General features: G+C 35.7%; 1 protein-coding gene across 2 annotated transcripts in view; it reads left to right on the plus strand.

Moving 5' to 3' along the window:
- LOC149796498 (uncharacterized) overlaps positions 1-20753 on the plus strand; it is a 206355-nt gene that overhangs the window by 173891 nt on the left and 11711 nt on the right. For both annotated transcript variants that reach the window (XM_089961214.1, XM_089961215.1), the window contains exons 9-10: positions 7617-7742; positions 19055-19099. In XM_089961214.1, the coding sequence (XP_089817340.1) occupies positions 7617-7742; positions 19055-19099 (171 nt within the window). The remainder of the gene's footprint in view (positions 1-7616; positions 7743-19054; positions 19100-20753) is intronic.

The following is a 20753-nucleotide window of genomic DNA, read 5'->3' on the forward strand; positions in this document are numbered from 1 at the left end:
AATGTTCCATACACCTTAAGCTCCGCCCACCTGGACTTGCGCAATTGGTACCGTTATACCATATGAAATACCATGCTCTAAGTAACATCTTTAATAACATATTTAAAAATATGTGTCCTGTATAAATCAACCAACTTCACAATGTTCGTGCTTTTCATATTATTTCAATTACATCAATGATTCATGCATCTGACCTATAAAGTACCGTATCAATTTTTGCATCCGTGCTCAGAACCAATTTTGTATATTTCTCATTGTAAAAGCCCGAGTCATATACATGTCGTTTCTGACACAACTACAAACGTCACATTATCTCCATGTATATCATCTAACATCTGTTCATCTTTAGGTATTATAATTTAGCAGCTTCATTCTTTGACCACAAGAAGTGATTCCTATGCGAGGTACCTTCACTCGTCTCTTTGAAGCGATGCATCTGCGCTCAGAACCACGATCTTCGTACCACTGCCTGTCACATCACAAGTTAATGCCTAAATAAACATCTTGTGGTCAATTATTTAAGAATGAAGCTGCTAAATTATAATACCTAACGATGAAGAGATGTTAGATGATAAACATGAAGATAATGTGACGTGTGCAGATGTGTAAGAAACGAAATATACATGACTCATGCTTATACAAAGAGAAATATGTAAATTGGTTCTGAGCACGGATGCAAAAATTGATACGGTACTTTATAGGTCAGATGCATGAGTCATTGCTGTAATTGAAATAATATGAAAAGCACGAAGATTGTGAAGTTGGTTGATTTATACAGGACACATATTTTTAATTATGCTACTAAAGATGTTACTTAGAGCATGGTATTTCATATATGAAGTTGTTTTGGTTCCCAGCGGGGATGTTATCATCGACGGTGTAAATGCCCGTATTCAACATGTTATCGGCACATGATTGGGAAAAGGACTTGAATTTATATGCGACTGTAAATATCTTATTCATTTTGTCCTTTGTTCTGAAAGACGTATGAATATCGGAATTGTACTTTTATGTAATTTGCTTTTTACGATGAATTGTTGGTTCTAGGCACGGATGTTATAATGGAACATGCAGTCAAGAGCAGACTTTGGTCGACTGTTACACCACATACCCTCGTGGTACGATGTTTTGTTTCTAAAATAAGGAATAGTCCTTTCATTTACTGGTGATTAGTTTCCATAAGGCATCAAATTGTGAAATAATGTGACGTGTGCAGATGTGTAAGAAACGAAATATACACGACTCAGGCTTTTAGAAAGAGAAATATTTAAATTGGTTCTTAGCACGGATGTAAAATTTGATACGTCACATCTTAGATCTGGTGCTTTGATGTAAGTGAAATAACATGAAAATCACCAACATTATGAAATTTGTTGATTTATTCAGCACGCAGAATTTCAGATATGCTAACTATAATATGATAAAACATACGTGAAGCTGTTTTGGTTCCCAGTGGGGATTTTATCATTCATGATGTGAATGTCCTTATTCTACGTGGAGATAAATTTACGTCTACAAATGAGAAAGAAACCCAATATATATTAGTCATTTTCGTAGAGAAATACACAAGTTGATTCTGACCAGGTATGCTAAAATTGAAATGTTAGGTTGATGTGAAGGAAGCCCAGTACATTTTACTTATACACATACAAACACAGATGAATAAGTTAGTTGTTTATACTGGTGCTATAATTCATATGGTACTTCATAGCACATGTCCATATATCTTCTCAGGAACACGAAACAATAGAATTCCATGATATTCGTTGATTTCTGTACATTTGCAGAATAGACTATATTTATTATTGTGTTGTAGAGAAACACGAATCTAGTGGCTGGTTTAAAGTACGGATGCAAATATTTGAGTGGTATTACATACCCCATTTTAGTAGGCGCTACATGACAGAGTAAAAGCGCTTCGTGAAGTTCCTAGATTGACTAGATTGATCATGGACACAGAATTTGAATAAACTTAGGAATGATTTTGAGTATTGCTAGAAAATGCCTTTAATTGTTTGGGTTACTGGTGAAAATGTTATGATCGCTGATGTAAATGCTCGTATTCAACATATTATGGGTACAGGATTTAAAAAATACACCCACCCACCCACCCCCAAAAAAAGAAAAATGTCCTGAATTTGTACAGTGATATAGAGATCTGAAACTTTGACATTTCTTTTGAGATCTGTATGCGAGACTTATCAAGAAATTTAAACATTCTGAAAGAAGTGGGGCTAGTTCGAGGTGAGGATGGTGTAAGGGAGACTGCAATACGATTTATAGTATATGTAAAATAGTTACTTTTGGTAGCTGTAACCCATCTGGGGTCCAGTGTATTACAGTGGTGTGGAAATTCCAACCTGACCTAGTTTTACTAAGCTCCGTCATTCATGTATAAGGCGTTATACCGGTGTTTGCCAATGACATAGGAATTTCCATTCTATTACTTTAACTGGCATGTACTTTTACATTGATTGTAGTAAATTCGTAGGTTTTTTTTTAATGTAGTATACTTATTTCTTGCTAAATAATCATACACATATGCCAAAATTTAATATAAATTGAATGAAAATACATGAATAAACAAGTAATTTAACCTTAGTTCACTCTCTCCCTTTATTAATATACCTCGGTCCCAACATTATAGTGAGTGTTATTGACTACTATTATTTTATCTGAAAAAATGTTTGTCAAGAGCATCCTATTGTATGAAAGCCATAAAGCAGAATGAGCCTGAGAATGAGAATAATTCATATTAAAAAAGGATGACCCATACAAATTTACAAAACTTTCCCAGTGGGATCATGAGGAATACTTTTTTGTGCAGGATATATATTCCAAATAATAATAATAATAATAATGAGGACTTTGTATAGCGCCTAATCTTTAGAAGCGCTAAGCACTTTATAACTTTAGACAACACCTATAAGATAAGAAACATAATAATATTATTACAAAAACAAACAACATGAAATTAGAAAAACATTTTAAAAAAACACTAAAAAAACAGGCTGAGAATATTTCAGGTAGGAAACATTATTAGGTCTTTAAGTTTGCTCTTGCTGTTGAAATAAGTGAGTTTTGAGAGCCCTCTTGAATGTGATCACTGTGTCTTTGTGTCTAAGTTAGTGGGCAATTCATTCCACGTTGCTGGGCCCTGGTATGCAAAAGAACACTGTCCATATGACTTTGTTTTCATACTTGGAATAATGAGTATACGATTGTCAGAAGAGGAGCGTAAGTATCTTGCTGGTGTGCAGTCCAACAATGAAATGTAGCACAGAGAAAACATTTGGTGTTTGATCATGGATCGAATGGATAGCCATTGTAGGGTACAGAGCATTGGGGAGGTGTGCTCTGATCGTGGTACTCTAAGTATGATCCAAGCAGCTGTGTTTTGAACTTTTTGAAGTTTCTGAGTAGATATTGAGATGAACCAGACAGAACTGAGTTACAATAGTTCAGTCTTGAAAGTACTAATGAACACACAAGTGTTTTAGTGGCATCAACTGAAAGATATTTGCGAATTGAGCTGATGCATCTCAGCTCAAGATATGCAGCCTTGCATATGTTCGTGATATGTTAGTGCAATGTGAAAGTACTGTCCAGAGTAACACCTAGGTTTCGTACTGATTGTGTGAATTTAATGTTGGCGTTGCTGATATTTATTGTTTTAGGTAAAGGATGTGAATGAGAAAGTCTTTGTGTTGTGATCAGAATGGCCTCAGTTTTATCATCATTCATCTGCAGCTTGTTACAAGTCATCCATGATTTCACATCAGAAATGCACCTCTCTACACCTTAGATGGTAGCATCAACTTCAGTTGGGTGGCTAGTTTTGTATATTCGCGTGTCATCAGCATACAATTGATGAGACACTGGATGATTATCTATGACGCTTGAGAGCGACTGAGTGTACAGAATGAAGAGAACAGGTCCAAGAACAGACCCCTGTGGAACACCACAACATAGATCAACTGGGTTGGAGTGTATTTCATTTGCAGACACAATTTGTGTCCTGTTGACCAAGTAGGATTTGAACCACAGTAAGGCTGTATCATGAATGCCAAACCCATGCTGGAGACGGTGAAGTAATATATCATGGTGTATTGTGTCAAATGCTGCAGACAAATCAAGGAGGGTGAGGACTGTAATCTTTCCACTATCCAATGCAGAGAGAATGTCATTAACTACTTTCAGAAGAATAGTTTCAGTACTGTGGCAAGGGCGATATGCAGATTGTATGTTGCTAAAAAGACTGTTTGAATTTAGATGAGATACAAGCTGGGATAGAACAACCTTTTCTAAGATTTTTTAAATGAATGGGAGATTAGAAACTGGGCAGTAGTTCTTTAAATTGTTATGGTCTAGTGTTGGTTTCTTCAGCAGAGGCTTTACAATGGCAGTTTTGAAAAATGATGGGAATTCCCCAGATGAGAGAGAGATATTAATAACATCAGTTAGTGAAGGCAATACTGTATCTAAGCACTCAAGCAGCTGTGATGTTGGAATTGGATCAAGTTCACATGACTTTGGTGCACTCTTCAACATGATTGTATGTATGAAATCCATAGAGACAGGTTCAAATGCTGCTAATGGTTGCCACTCAAATTCTGTATCCCAACTGTATGGTGACGACAAGTCAATTGAAATTGTGGTGTCAAGCTTATCTCTAATGGTTTGTACTTTGTCACGGAAAAAAATTTGCAAACATGTTTGAAAGGTCGACTGGAGAGAAGGTAGTTGGAAGTGGTGTTGATTTGTTCCTTGACATTAGCTTGTTAGTAATCTCGAAGAGCTCTTTGCAGCTGGAACTTTACATGATCTCAGTAGTGTAGTCGGCTGATTTTGCTGTTTGAACTATATTTGTGATGTTGTTCTTAGCGACTTCATGATATGCTTATGAATAGTGAGTCTGGTGGAAAGCCAAAGCCTTTCAGCTTTACAGCGGTCTCTTTTAGCAGTGCAAAGCTGGTTCCTAACACTGCTATACCATGGAGAACACTTTTTAATTGATATTCTGCACTTGGTAGGTGGGGCATGTTTGTCAAGTAATGAACACAGACAGTTACTGAGTTGTTCTGCGGTAGGAGGTAATCAAGTTGTTAGGTTAGCTTGGATGTCATGCATTAATTTGGTTCTATTTATCATACAGAGGTTTCTCTTAGTAACAGATAAAGGTGGGGGGTTAGGGACTGATACGTCAAGATGGCATAAAATGCAGAGGTGATCTGATGCAAGGTCATGGGATACCAGAGAGGACTGTAGAATGTTATCATCAGGTCTATGAAGAATCCAGTCTAAAATGTGACGATGTTTATGGGTGGGTTGGTTAACTGACTGACTGAGGTTGAAATTAAACAGTTATATTAAAATGTTATATTTTTTACTATGCTAAGAGATTACAGTCAAGTGTCACAAATTTAAAAGTTGATTCAAAATTAAAAAGTATCACTTAAATTAATTCATTCTAGTCAAATATTATTGAACACGGTTATCTTGATTTGCATTGTTTTAGAATGTATTGTGTAACAGCTAGTCTGAAGTTATCAGAAATATTTTTGCTATAATTGGGTTGTTGCTGTAGGGTTTTACACCATTTTTCAGCACAAGATAGGTTATACATTGTGACCAGTATAAATGGTGGAGGAAGAACCTGGGAAAAGCCCGGAAAGAACCACCGACCCACGAGAAGCTACTGGCAAGCTTTCTCACATACCCACATTGGCCGAACCGAGACTCAAACCTACACAGACATATGTGAAATGGCAATGATCCGTAACAGTGAGCGCTTTAGACCACTCGGCCACTCAGGGCCCCTATAACTGGGTAATAGGTTCCAGTCATTTATGGCATTATAGAAGAAAGTCATTGAGACTACACTACTAGTGCATATTGTGACAATTCAGTTTACTGCTCCTGGTGGCAGAATGGTGATAATCAGAAAGTTTTACAAATCTTTTTCTCCTATAAGAAGGAAATATTTCATGAAAAGTTTTATGAGCATGATCTAGTCTTTACTGTTTTATCCTCCACTTTTAGCATACCCACGCCTTCAAAATCATAGTGTCTAATGCTTGATCTGGGTTCAAGGATCCTCATAAATCATAGTTTTATTTATGGATATTTTGGAGTTTTTGTGATATTTTTTTTCTAATTGAAGCATACCATGAAAAACAGCAGTAGTCAAAAGTACACTGTATTGGAGCAGAGCATAATATTTTCAGTGTTCAGTGATAAACATTGACATTGTCTAAAGAGAAAGTTTAACCTAGCATTTACTTTTTGTATTATATTAATGACTATTCATTCACCCAAAAGTATGTTATCTATATGGAGACCTAAATATTTAATATGCTTCTCAGAATTATGTGTCCTTTACAGGCTATCTTTAATTCTCTGGGTTTTTAAAATATATTTTTCATTTCAAGCCAAATAGGATGCATTCTGTCAAATGTAAAGTCAGCTTGTTGTCATTGTGCCAGATATTGCAGGATTCTAGTCCTTTTCCAAGCCTTTTAAAATTTTAATCACGATCCTTTTATGAAAACATGATAGCACTGTCATCTGCATATAATAAAAACGTATAGTGTTTGTGCATGTTGCCATATAATTCGCATATAAAAATGCAATAGGTCCTAGAATAATACCTTGTTATACACCACATGATATTGTTAAAGTCTGCATTCTTTATTATTAACAGTGGCAATTTGTTGTTTATTTCTGGCATGATTCAAACAATTTTTTGGATGTAACTCCAAATCGTACCAGTTTATCACACAGTATTTCAAGATTCATTGCATCAGAAGCTTTTTGTCAAGCATGATCATTTCAGTGTCAGAACAATTGGACATCTACCTTCATTTGATCAGAAAGATGTATCAAGCATTTTTCAGTAGAGTACAATCACCTAAAGCCCAACTGTAGTTTATGACATTAGCTATTCTTAGATAAAAAGTTTCAAGTTGATCATTGACAGGCCTATAAATGTTTGCATCAGTACCCATTTTGTTAAGAGGTATAATACTAGCTATTTCAGTTCATCGGGCACAATACCACTAGATACATGCAGTTAACTATGTAAGGAATTGTGAAAAACTGGCAACATCTTTATTAAACCTTTCCTGGGATTTAATTTCAGGATAGATCTGTGATGGAAACTTTGCTCAGCATTGAGAAATCTGTCTTGTACTAAAAAAGGGAAAATGTTAGTATACCAGTGTTGAAACAAATACATGTGATCAGTTGATGGATGTTACTAAAAATGAAACTCATTTTTGTAGGTTTGCCAAGGTAATGCAAAATTTGTAAATAGAATATATTTGTACTATATGGGCAACGAACAATTGGTGTAATATTCTTTTCTTCAAAATTTTCACTGGCTAACATGTCCCATAACTTGTTAAAAAAATACATTCTTTCATTTAGGATTCTCATTGCCATTAATAAGGCCAACTGATGACATCTTAGATGGTGATCCAGATGCAAAATGGCCCCACAGAAAGTTTTTTCTTGAAATGTTAGAAGCAGGTTTCTTTAGTGAATCTGGTACTGAAATATCATCAGACCTAATTTCACAAACTTTAATGCACAGTCGTTCAATATTTCTTGACTAGGAACTGAAGAACTGACAGGACAAATTGTAATGGAGGCTGTATTTGAAATTGAAGAAGAGAATAAGTTACAACTTAGTCCTCAAGGATCTACGCAGTCTGCAGAAGGACATGAAAGTGTTGGAAAAGGTAACTTGTGACTTTATGTAAAAGTTTGTCGTTTTCTCGTTTGAATACATTCCCAGTCACATTATTGTTGGAAATCATAGAAGGATGGAAATTTCTTTCTTTCCCTTATGTATACTGTAAATAGGAAGGGAAGAAACTCTAGTCAATCATTTTTATTACCTGCACTTACCCATACATGCCAACCATTACGCTTTTGGCATAATCAGTACGCTTTTTTACACTAAATTATGCCTTACGCATATCTGTGTTCGGATTACGCGTTTTCGGTATATCCCCCTCCCAAAAAAATTAATAATTTGTTTTCTCATGCAAGCGCCTTTGGATGCCTCTGCTTCATCGCATACAAGTGCTTTTTGATGCCTCTACACCATTTTCGACGCCTGCTGTAAACATCAGCCATTTTGAGCGGGGTTTTTGTAGTGCCACCTTTGGGGGAAAATCCTATTAGATACTACATTCATTGCTGTGAATGACCATTACATCAGATCACGTGGTCACTGCTTATGCTCTGGTCAAAATCTGCTATTAAAGTAACTGGGTCATATTTTCCACTCTCCAAATTGGAGGTTGCAGATTTCGTTCAGTACTTACTCGAGTTTTCACAATTAGAATCACAACTATGAAAGCTTCAATAACTTAGGTAAGGGCTGTGATATTGATGTAGGCAGCAATTAGTTTTTATAAATTATCAAATTCAGATGACTTAGTGTTGTAGACGCAGACAAAGAACTTGTAAATTTCAAGTATGAGAAATGTCAGCTACGGTTGGTCACATGGCTTCACTGACTTGACGGTGAATGAATTCTCTCAAGATTTTAAAGCACATAAAAAAATCTTCATCAAAAATAATTACACAGCTGTAATGATCGGACATTACTCTTAAATTTTTTCATACATAATAGATGTGTACCAAAAATGTAAAATGGTTCAAATTGCCGTTAAACGTAATATACACTGCACTGTTTAACAGTTAACAGGCAGGCCTATGTGTATGGAGTCAAATATGTAACAGGTTTTCTATTTATAGCGCACTGCACTGGGTAACTTTGCTACATGTGTATCGAAGAGCTAAAAGCCTTACTCTTTAGAGTCTGTAAGAGACTTTGACAATGAAAAGGGCAAAGTTAGATTGTTCTTCTTGCATTACTAGAATTAACAGTAGATTCCATTGGAGAAAACATTTTTTTATTTGCTTGATAATGCTTTGAATAAACATAACTATGAGAGATTGTTAAGTATTGTTAACAAAAATAAAACTAAATTCAGATCCAGGCTCAGTAACCCAGCACTTAGTGCTCTGCTACTGTGCATAGCATCATAGTCTCAGCTGGTACAAAGTCTTTTGAAATGCAATATGAGAGTCTATTGCTTTTTAAAGTTTAAAGTGTTATATACGAAAACTTGAAGCAGTAATTGATGTTATAAGTCCAGAGGGATATGTAAATCATTTTGTACATGAATTTGTATCATGTTATATGCGGATTTCTCTTTTTCTGCTCAGATTACTCTTTTTGTCCACTTGGATTACACTTTTTCCTCGCCAAGGGTTGGCATGTATGCTTACCATTACTATATGGCTGTGGTTTACTGGGTGTGAGCTTTCACTATAACCGATACCATACCTTTTATAAAAAATAAAGTTATGTCTTGGCAATTATTGATCATCCATTGACAAAGTTGGTATAGGATTGAGTGTACAGTTATTTACTACATGTTGCAATCATTAGTTTGTGAAATTTGTTGATATTTGTATGATTTTCTCTTAGTTGTTGGTGTCAGGGATTCTTTTCTGATCTTTTGCTCCAACATATCATTGGTGCCCATTGCTTGGTTGTTTTCACATACATAAGCAACAAGCATAGCTGAACACTCAGTTTGTTACTTTCAAAAGGAAAATGTGCCATTTGTGCCCATCAGAAATTTGATAGATGATGTCATTAAAGTGTGTCAGATGCAAGAGATTTATATGGAAGCACAATTCAGTTATCATTGGCAACCAAAACTGGACACTATGATGGTTCTTGCCCCTACCCCACCCACCCCAATTAAAAGTAATGCATCAAGTGCCCACAGCATCCATTACATTGGGTCAGTTGCAGATGGAAGAACAAGGAGTTGCCGAGTTGCGTCACACAGTCTTTAAAAGCATTGTAGGAGTCACAGATGCAATTAATATTTCAAGAGGCAACAACACAGTTGCTGGTCTCTGTTGATTTTGTTCCTCACCTGTCCCTCTTTTTTCTTCAGTGATGAGTTTGATCTTAAACCAGGCATAAATCACCTCTGTCTGAACTTAGGGTCTGTACATCTGGATAGGTGGTGGGTTTTTTTCGGGGGACACAGATGAACATTTTGTCATCAGTCCTGTCCATTTAATGCTGTTTTGACTGTCAAACAGTCAGTCCAGTCAACCAGCCAAGCCATACTCCATAATAAGTGACCAGATGTCCAGCACTTTATTAAACTGTTCTGCACATTAGTATACAGAGCTACACAGGGATGCAGTTAGCCAATTTTGCCTTGTGAACCAGTCAGGTGCATACCAAGCTAGCAGTTTAGCCAATAACCAGTCTGTCAACCCAATAACTGAGCTGCCAGTTAAACATGCTGACATTTCATACCAGCAAGGTTAACTTCGGCACTTGCTTGTCAGCCAATATAAATGCAGTCTACAGGCAGTGGTTAGTAGGGAAAACAAATAATGGAATTTTCTGTGAGATGTAACTTTGACCTTAGCCCATGACAAGATACCAATCATCAGCATGAGTTGTAGAAAACGTCTAATTTGTAATGTTATTCATGTGAACTAGTATTGCCATCATGAAATTATGATCATGATACTAAAAAGAAAATACGGTAATATGACTTTAGATCCTTGATAGCATCCTTGTATATAAAGAGAGATTATGTTTATTAATCAGTTTTTATCTGAATCTTTTGCAGCGTCGAATACAAATGATCTCATTCTCAATCTGACTTTTTCATAATTATTTTGGATAAAGTGATCACACTTCAATACAGCTGAATTCTTACACATGACAGCAGTATCATTAAACTTAAGAAATTTGAAAAACTCTTATTAGGGCTGTTCCAGTAAAACATATACCCCCCGGGGGAAAGGCACTTTCAAATCCAACCGACCCACAACAGAAGCAATTTACAAAAATTATGATCCACCATCAGATGTGTTTTAATTAAAAAAACACTGCCCCCACAGAAGCATATTTTTTTAACATATTTTCTGGCTATGGGTTAGTGGGTGGTAGAAGCAATTTTAATATTGGGTTGAGGACAAGCGATTTAAATGACAGCTGGCTGGAGGTAATGTACTGAATTCTTATAGATCATATAATCTACTGCATATTTTTATTTGTATTCATTTATTACAATCAGTCTTTTGTCCTTTTGTTTGTTTGTCTGTCAGCCAAGTATGTCTCTGATACTGTGAAGTCACAAATTTTCATGGTGGCTTATTATTTGTAGATGTCATTGATCAGTCCCTTAATACCTACTAATTTAACACCCATGAATACAGATTTTATAATAGATATTTCTATTCTAATACAGAAATCATGAATTTGTATCTTTACTGAACTGTGTGTTTACTAAAGTGATCAATATGTCTTGCAATTTTTCTTTGTTTCTCAGGCATGCTGCTTTTGATTAAAATAATAGTTAAATCTTGTATTGCTTTAAATGTGGTCAGATTCTATGATTCCTTGATATTATTATTTTCAATAAATGTTTTGGTAAACTTATATGATTTGTCAGGAAAAAAACCCATTGATGCCTGTGGAAGTGATGTTGCATTATTTCTGTCTACTTTTACACTATATCAATTCTTGTAAGAACATCTTTTTCAGCTACCGATGTCTTATTTTTATGCCTTGTTGCAAAACTAATATAAAGTTATAAAAAAAATATAGCAAGTCAAACATTTTTATATCATAAGTTAGATTTTAAAAAATGGATGAAAGTAAAGGAATCATTTTTCCCAGAGTACTCATAAAATCAATGTCATTGCAGTTATCTGTATTGTCAACAGCATCATCATCATCACTGATGGCCTAAGCAGTAAAATTCTGCACTTTCAGTCCAGTTGTCACAGGTTCTATCTCCCACTTCTAGTCTTTCAAATGAGACTTATAGTTATACCTATGGCCTGAGGGGCTTTCATGGCAGAGTTGTATAAGATGCTTGTCTTGTGATACAAATCTGAGGGGCTTCCATGGCAGTGGTAGATGATGCTTGTCATGTGATTACTTGCCTCCAATGTGTAAATGAGAATGTTGCCAGTTACTTGTGGAAGGTCAGTGGTTCTACGTAAGTGGTGTTCGGTGTCTCAAAAGGACTTTGATTTTCTTCAGCAGTAAAACTGGCTGCCATATATAGATTCTCTTCATCAGAAAATGGTGTAAAGGCCATAATGATCTACCGAAACCCCGAGATCTCATGTCTGTAAATGACTTCGGCTGTTAGAGATAAACGTCAAATCAACAGAGGCTCCATGTGCCCATGTGTACTAAGGTGCTTGCTTTTACATCACATGCACATCTCACAGAGTGAGTTTGTGCCACAGATCAACCAATTTATGTTGGTGGTCTTTCGGGGTTCTTCCTCCACCTAATATATTGTTAAAAAATCAACAACAAAAACATCAAACCAAACTAAATCAACCAACTAATCAACTGTGGCAACTGCAGCAAATGTTTGTAGACTTTTGAATATCGTCAGTTATGCCTTTCTGACAGTTACATAAAAGTCATCATCAGTTGGTACAAATGGATTTTTCACAGTGAGCATATGAGATGGAAAAGTCTTGAGCAATCCTGCATCACAAACTGCCAAAAAGTTTACATTTTAGCTCTCTTAAATTTTCCCTAACAAGGTTCATTGTTCTAACTAGAACTGTTATAAGTTATTCAAGCTATATTCACCAATATCTGGAGATATGCATCTTAATAAATATTTGTAACAAAGTATGAGAATGCATCAATGTTTTTCAGTGATGCATTTGAACTGAGCAACAACCACAATCAAAAAACCAAGAAATAAAATTATTCACATCTCACAGGTTAAAGTAGTGTATAATCATAATCTGCCAAAAGATTTTTCAATTTTTAAATATTTTTCCAACCATACTGATTCAGTGGACATATCACCAGAATGGACAGAAACAGACAAGATGGTTAAAATCGATTTGATACAGCCTTTGGATGAAATTTCTACCTGAAGCTGAGAAAATAATGTTGCACACATAAAAAAAAGAGGCACACTTCTACTCATTATTGTTTAAGAAATAAAATTATTCACATCTCTCAGGCAGAAGTAGGGTATAATCATAATCTGCCAAAAGATTTTGAATTTTTTAAATTTGCCAAATATTTTTTCCAACCATACTGATTCAGTGGACATATCACCAGAATGGACAGAAACATACCAGAAGGTTAAAATCAATTTGATACATATTTTAAGTAGCTAAATTCATATTGGTTTAGTTAACTGTACACCCTTTATTGTCTTCCTTTTGACGAAATTTCTTACTGAAGCTAAGAAAATAATGTTGCACACATAAAAAAGAGGCACACTTCTACTCATTATTGTTTTTATTATACTTCTCTATTCCAGCCTGTTCTTATGATCTTCTTCCCCCACATACTCTTTGTCTTGTTTATGATAGGTATCTAAATTTCTCACTTACTTTTCCTACTACTATAGAAATGTTCTGTGAATATGCATGTCAGTGTGAAACGCAATGGGGAGACTAAATCCAAGATTGAAAACCTGTACATTTCTGGATGTATTCTGCTTGGATTCCATATTTCTGCACAAAACTCAAGAGTTCAGGACTCTCTGTACTAATTCAGTTCCCACTGTAAGCCTGTGCAAGCTCCATGATATTAAAATTGATTAACTTAAAATTCTGAGTGCTCATATAGACACATCTAGGACGTCATCTTTTGTGAAAAGAAAACCATAAGAGCCGCACCATTTTCTGGACCTAACACAAATTTGAAATGTGTGCTTTCAATACTGCACCAAAGAGTCTGCTGCTGATTTCAGTAATGAGTCGTCCTAATTCATGTCTGTAAAGGAGCGGAGATTATGTTAATAAAACAATGTCCCTCACTTTTTTCAGTTACAAGTAGGACAAGCTCTCAAAAGATTGTTTTTACTAAAATCTTACTTTCATTATCAACCAATTAGGAACAGTCAAACCCATATATACTCTGTTTTATCTTCACTGATTTATCATATGGTTCTCGTTCTTTCACATCTGTAGTAATGCGAGTCCTTTAACAACTCTTAATGGTTGGAAGCCTTTTTTGACCATGCTGACTGGACACACTGTGAGATAATGTTCAAGTAACAGAAATACCATGGGATAACCAGAGATCAATAAAATCGAAGTCAAGTTATCTCCCCTGCAGGGATGCTGCCAGAAGTTCAGGATTTACTCTTAAGTTTTGTGTGTGTGTGATCTCCAATGAGGATGTGGTGGCAGAAGGAATAGCCATTGTTAAATATCTCCTTAACACTTAAATGTCTGTCACTCTTTCTTACTGTTCCACTCTGTTACGGTTCTACTGAAATCAAAATTCTCGAAGATATGTCATCTCTAGTTGAATAGCGATTATTACTATGATGTCATTGGGCATGGTCATGGTCACATGGTTGTGGTGGGGTCTTGGTTGGGATGGCATAAAGACCATAGGCTTAGTCCAGTATTTGACAGCTAATTACGATGTTGTGAAAAGAATTTTTAAAATTCTAACAATTCAGTTGAACTCGGATACTTGATTCATAGTTAATGAACAGGTTCTAAATTTGATGTGTTTATTTTGGAGCTATGTTCCTCAATCACATTCAAGATTTGGATATGCCAAAGGTGAAATTAGTACAGATGCATCCTAAACTTCTATCATGGCTACTTCAAATGTGAGACTTTAATGCAAGAACTCGTAGCTTCAGTGATTTTTGGGTTAAAATTTTTTATTTCTTCTCAAACAACTCAATTTGGTGCAGATTACATTGTTTTTTAATGATATGGTGAGAATTCTTGATGTGTAAAAATTGCGCATGAAATGAACGTCAGATCAGAAAAATTACTTCCACTGGAAAAATACTGATAGGAATATAGAGAAATAATGATATTATATTATTTAAGTAGAATATGTGGTGACAATAGGAGCCCTAGTTCTACAACTTTGCAAAATACATCTTGTACAACTATTCTGTTGTTTCTAACAACACTATAATATGGCAATAATTTCTGCCCACTTTTTACTTTAGTCCCTTGCTAATTAATAGTTTTAGATTGTACAACACTAAGCACATTTTAGCTTTTGACAACAACACATCATTACAAATATTTAGATTGCAAGAAAATAGAAGTTACAATTTTATTAAAATCACTGGTACCAGTAAGACAAAGGAGATGATAAAAAAAAAAAAGACTCAGGATGGACAGAATAGCAGTGTAGTAAATAATCCATATATCAGAATGACATCAAGTATTTTTTCATCAATTTCATCATTAGGTCTGCAGAAAAACCCACCATGATCAAAATATACATAGGAAGAACCGAACACAAACAGGACAAATTTTATCCATCTTGCCTTGAGTTTACACAGATCAGTCAGTCTCTTCTGTTTAATGCCATTTAATTTTTGCACATAGAGAGCATGTACTTCATTTGGTCGTATGAAAGCCTTCTAGCTGAGGCGAATGAACCGCCGTTATCGCATCGCAGAGAAATGCTTTCTGCACAGTATGCTCTCAAATTAAAATCAAACCCTCTGAATCCTACTTTTTTGGCTGTTTTTCAACCCAAATACAAAACTTTATACGAAAATAAACCAAACGCCATACCTTCCTTTGGCATTAGAATATCACCCAGCCTTGACACTACAAATATAGATCTTTCTAAAATTCAGAAAACGTCCATCTCCGAAACACCACCTTGGTTAATTAAACAGCCAAAAGTACGTTTTACACTACACGATGGGAAAAAATCAGAAATAAACCCTTCTGTCTTACACAACTCTTACCATGAACTCCTCACCGAATTTAAAAACTACACCAGAATTTACACTGATGGATCAAAGGATGAGGAAAAGGCTGCTGCAGCCTTTGTTTGTGGAAATCACACAACGCAAGTTCGCTTACCAAATGGAGCATCAATTTTTACAGCCGAAATCAGAGCAATAGACCTTGCTATTCTCCGACTCGCTATCAGTACTCCAGTCACTACACAATAGAAAACTGGAGAACCTATTATTAAAAAACATACTCTTCAAAAATACCGAGCTGAGTGTCTCCCACAATATAATATACTGTTGGTTACCTAGCCACATTGGCATTAAAGGTAACGAAAAAGCAGATTGCGCTGCTAAAATGGCCCTTACTCAAGAACCATCTGATTTTAAAATACCATATACTGATTTTAAACCTTGTATCAGAAAGTTCTTTCGTCAGAAGTGGCAGGCATCATGGAATAATGCCGTGAATAACAAACTTCATGCAATCAAGCCATTCTAGGAGAATGGAATCCTTCCTACAGAACCATTCGTAGGGAGGAGATAGTCATTGCAAGAATCCGAATTGGTCATACTTATATCACCCACACCCATATACTAAAAGGTGAAGACCCACCAGAGTGTGTTTCTTGCAATGAACCATTCACTGTCAAGCACTTTATGATAGAGTGCTTTGACCTACAACCTACGCGCGATCGTTATTACATTGTGCATGACATGAAAGAACTTTTTGATACTGTAAACATCACTCGTATTATAGAGTTCCTGAAAGCCGTAAATATTTACTCTAAACTCTGACTTTTATGCTATCACCTTGTGCAGTTTTATGCAATATATATACCATCCCATTTTAATACCTATTCATCTTTTTTACATCTCCCGTTGATCGGGAAGCTTTATTTTGCACCGTTACCATCTTACCGTTTTTAATTTCAACCATTTGTTCTTTTATATCGCTGGTCGATATAGGACCTTTTATAAGTTTTAAAAGATTATACAAATAACACTTAGTTTGGTGCTAAATAGCCTAACAGCGCTGATGCGCCATTAAAAATCAACCAATCAATCAATCAATCAATCAATCCAAACTATCAGTTCTAGCAACTTTAGCACCCTCCTGAATCTCATTACAAGCTTTGTCAGTTTTCCATTGAACCCCAAAATACTCATTCAAGTCTAAGTCTCAACATGTCATGATTCCGAGGTCACGTGCACTCCTTATTCTGTTACACTTGGAAATGAACACAATAATGAAAGCTAAAGTTGTTTATTTGATGTACTGTTATAAATGACCACATGTACATCTCTGGGTATTTCTGCCTCTGAATTCAAGCACTGTAAATATCAGTAGATTTTCCCACCCAGCTGCCAGTCAAAGCCTTTGATCTTGCCGCTCAGCTATTGCAGCGTGTTCTTTTGATGTACTCTTATAATGGTGACGATGGCAGTGGGGGGGAGGGGGACTTTCAGCCACCAAATTCTGTCATTGTAAATATCAGCACAGCTAACTGATAACACATTTTCCCACTATGCTGGTGACTGAAGCAGGACTGGCAGGTCTGTGAATTATACCGCCCACCTAAATATATTAAAAAAACTGGCGTCCAAATACGTGTGATTATAAGCGTTTCCGAGACCTCTGTCAGTTTTCACTAACATGAACTCTGCCAAAGATTCATTCCTTGAATCACTGCTTTGCTGCCTCTTATGCCAGACTGATTTGTCTCTTCCATAATGCTGTATTAATGTTTTAAGTCCTACATTCCCATAGTCTGCTTGCTTTGACATGGGTATTTTGAATAAATATAACTGGCATATTGTCCATCCAACATGTACATCGGACTCACACTCAACATCGATTTTGGGCTCAAAATCACACACTGGTATTTCCAGTGACATTTTCCCAATGTCCAACAGACCAATATATATGAAATTCATTGTCGTAATAGCTATCACCAGCCAGTATTTGCCGACTGAAAACGTCGTCTGAAGACAAACCGTGTTGTGATTCAGCCATTTTGGTTTCCTGTGTGGCCCTTATTCGAAACACACATTTGTAAAACTTGATGAAAGTAAGGCTAAAACTACCATAAAATGCTTGTTCCAATGTTTTATTCACATTAGACCGCTAGGAGGGGGTTAGATGCAATTTTAAATATATATTTGTTTTTATTCTTCTGACAACCCCACCAGCGATTTCTCATTTTGTTAACACAACCCAAAACAGAAGTGATTTTCCTAACCAACCGTCCACTGTCAGAATCAAAATAGTTTGAAACACAACCTCCTACAGAAGTTTTTTTGAAGTGCCGTCCCCCGGGGGGGTGGGGGGATATGTTTTACTGGAACAGCCCTTAATAGCATTATTGCTTCACCTGTAAATGACAAGACAGAAGCATCACTTTTATGGCAGAAGAGTGTCTTCATCGTAGTCCTGTGTTAAGGTTACTTTATGCCTGAAGATTGTATCCCAAAATGCCAGAATACCAGGTATCTGCATTGTCATCATGATAATGATATGCTGCACACTGTAGATCTACTTAATCAGTTTATTATGGACCTATAAATGACAAATTGTTCCAACCATTTTCCAGTAATGTGATGGACACTTTCATCACTTATACTGTTTTCCAATTCTGAATCACCTCAGTTACAAAAAATTTAACCACTTTATGACATCACATGAATGACTCCACCATATTGTCAATATGTTAACAGTTCTTATATGAAATAAATGTCCTTTCCTTAATGGTATATTACAAAAGCCTATTAACTATATATAGTACATTAATCATGACAGCTTTATTATCTCTTGGTATGTGACATTGGCAGATCTTACTATGTTTTGTGTCCCGTGAAATGAGCTCACATCACCTACATATTAGAGATGATACAGCTTTCAAGATCATCAAACAGTACTAATAATGCATTTGTGTCAAATAGCTCTAACAAGTAACTATGGCAATTTGCATGACTACAATTATATCTGTGGAGTGGGTATGTAGTGTTGCCCACATTTGTCATGTATCTTTTCGTCATATCACAAATTGCTTCCACAGAACTTTTAACTTTTGAAGGAATCCATGGATTAAAATAAAATTTGATACAAGTATTTAGGGTAAGATGATATATTTCATGTTTGAATCTCACTGGTTTACAATAAAATTTATCGAGTTATGCCCCTTTTTGATGTATTTATACCAGCAATGATATGGCCCTTCTATCTGGTAGGTCATGTGGGTAACTGGCTAATTATTGCTCATATTTTTCAGCCAAGATGAAGAGTGAAATAAGTAATAAACAAGATGGACAACCAAGTAAGTACAATATTTATATATATGATATGTATAATTTAAAGATATTAGAAGAGATTTTACTGGAGACTGTAAAGTATTGAAAAAAAATATAAATGAAGAAAATAAGATTCCACTAAATATCGCTATCTTTATGTTGTTGGCTTGTCCTGATAGTACAGTCTCCTTTAAGTGAGGAAGACATTATTTTGACTTATCTGTCCATCTGTCAAACTTTGTTGTAAGAAAGATAGCTGAAAATCTATTGAGTCAAACCAGTCTATAGTGGACAGTTAGATACAGTATGCACAGACTCTACTGAACATGCATCAGTCACTGAGTTACAAGCCTTGCTGATTATTTTTGGTGAATAATGGGTGTTTGTTTTTGATCTTGTTGGTGAAAATAGGCACCCTTGAGACGCACATTTAGCCCCATTACTACATAATCCCCACTTGCAAAGACATTTGATGTATGAAGTACACACCTATATCAACAGAAAAAAGCTGACTGTTACTAAGAACAACACAAAGATGCTGAAGCAGGTCATTGGAGATCCACCAGATCACACAGCCACAAGAAATGTAACTATTAAATACATGTTGGTACATGTAACAAACTCTCCTTCATAGGATAGTTTTGTTACCTATGTACATGTGTTGGGCATCTTTTTAAACCTGTAGATAGGATAGCGTAGAACTTCAAAGAAGACCTGAATCTTTGATCTTTGCCTATCTTTTCGGGTGCCAGATATTTGCATTAGAGGAAATTCACATCCATGTGTAAACAGAACTTTGTTCTGACAAAGTATATTTGATGCAGCTGAACCAATCAGAGTTGACTTGTTGGCTATCAGTGATGATGGAGGAGTCTAAAATTAAGTAGTAGGGGCCTGTGTTTTACTTGGAGAACAACTCACAGAAAATTGTTAGTGTGCTATACGAATTGGATTGGATCAGATGTGTTAATGGATAGCCACTCCAAGCAATTCAAACTTTTGGAAACTTGATTTTGCTTGTAAAGGTTATGCTTCAAAGGGGAGATTTTGGTGCCAGCAGTAGTTGATGCAAAGAGGTCCATTGTGTGCTGGAGAAGACATGAAGGGAGAAGAGAGGATAGAAAAACATGGAGTCTGAAGAGACACATCAGAGACATACCAGGAAGGAAGATGATATCTATGACAAGAATATAGTTGAATAGAAGGAAGAATATAAGAACTTTTGACTCTCACATTAAATCTTGAATGATGAAATTAAATGTGTTATAAGGGAATTCAATCAACCAGGTCTAAGGCCATGCATTTACTGTTGATCAGAGGTCTGTGAATTTGTATTGAATATATTTACTAGTTAGCTCTTGTGCATTCTATTAAATTATTTTATCAATTGATTATTTGGTTAGTCGACGTATTTATGCTGTTACATAAAGAGAGAAATGGATAATCCAGCTAGAGTCTCAAAATAATCTATTCAGTTAACATAATTCAGCAGTGTTATTTATAATATGTAGATGGAAGCTCGAGTACATGACTGTATAGTTGTTGTTTTGTTGTTATTTTGCTACAAATGCTTTATATTTTCAAAAGATGCATTGGTCCAAGACTTAAATTACCATGTATAGTTACTTAGAAGACCAATACAACTGCAAACTGCACAGATGCAGGTCTGCTGTTGCATAA

The sequence above is a fragment of the Sinohyriopsis cumingii genome, chromosome 6, assembly GCF_028554795.1.
Source record: "Sinohyriopsis cumingii isolate HCF-2022 chromosome 6, ASM2855479v2, whole genome shotgun sequence".
NCBI classification, from domain to species: domain Eukaryota; kingdom Metazoa; phylum Mollusca; class Bivalvia; order Unionida; family Unionidae; genus Sinohyriopsis; species Sinohyriopsis cumingii.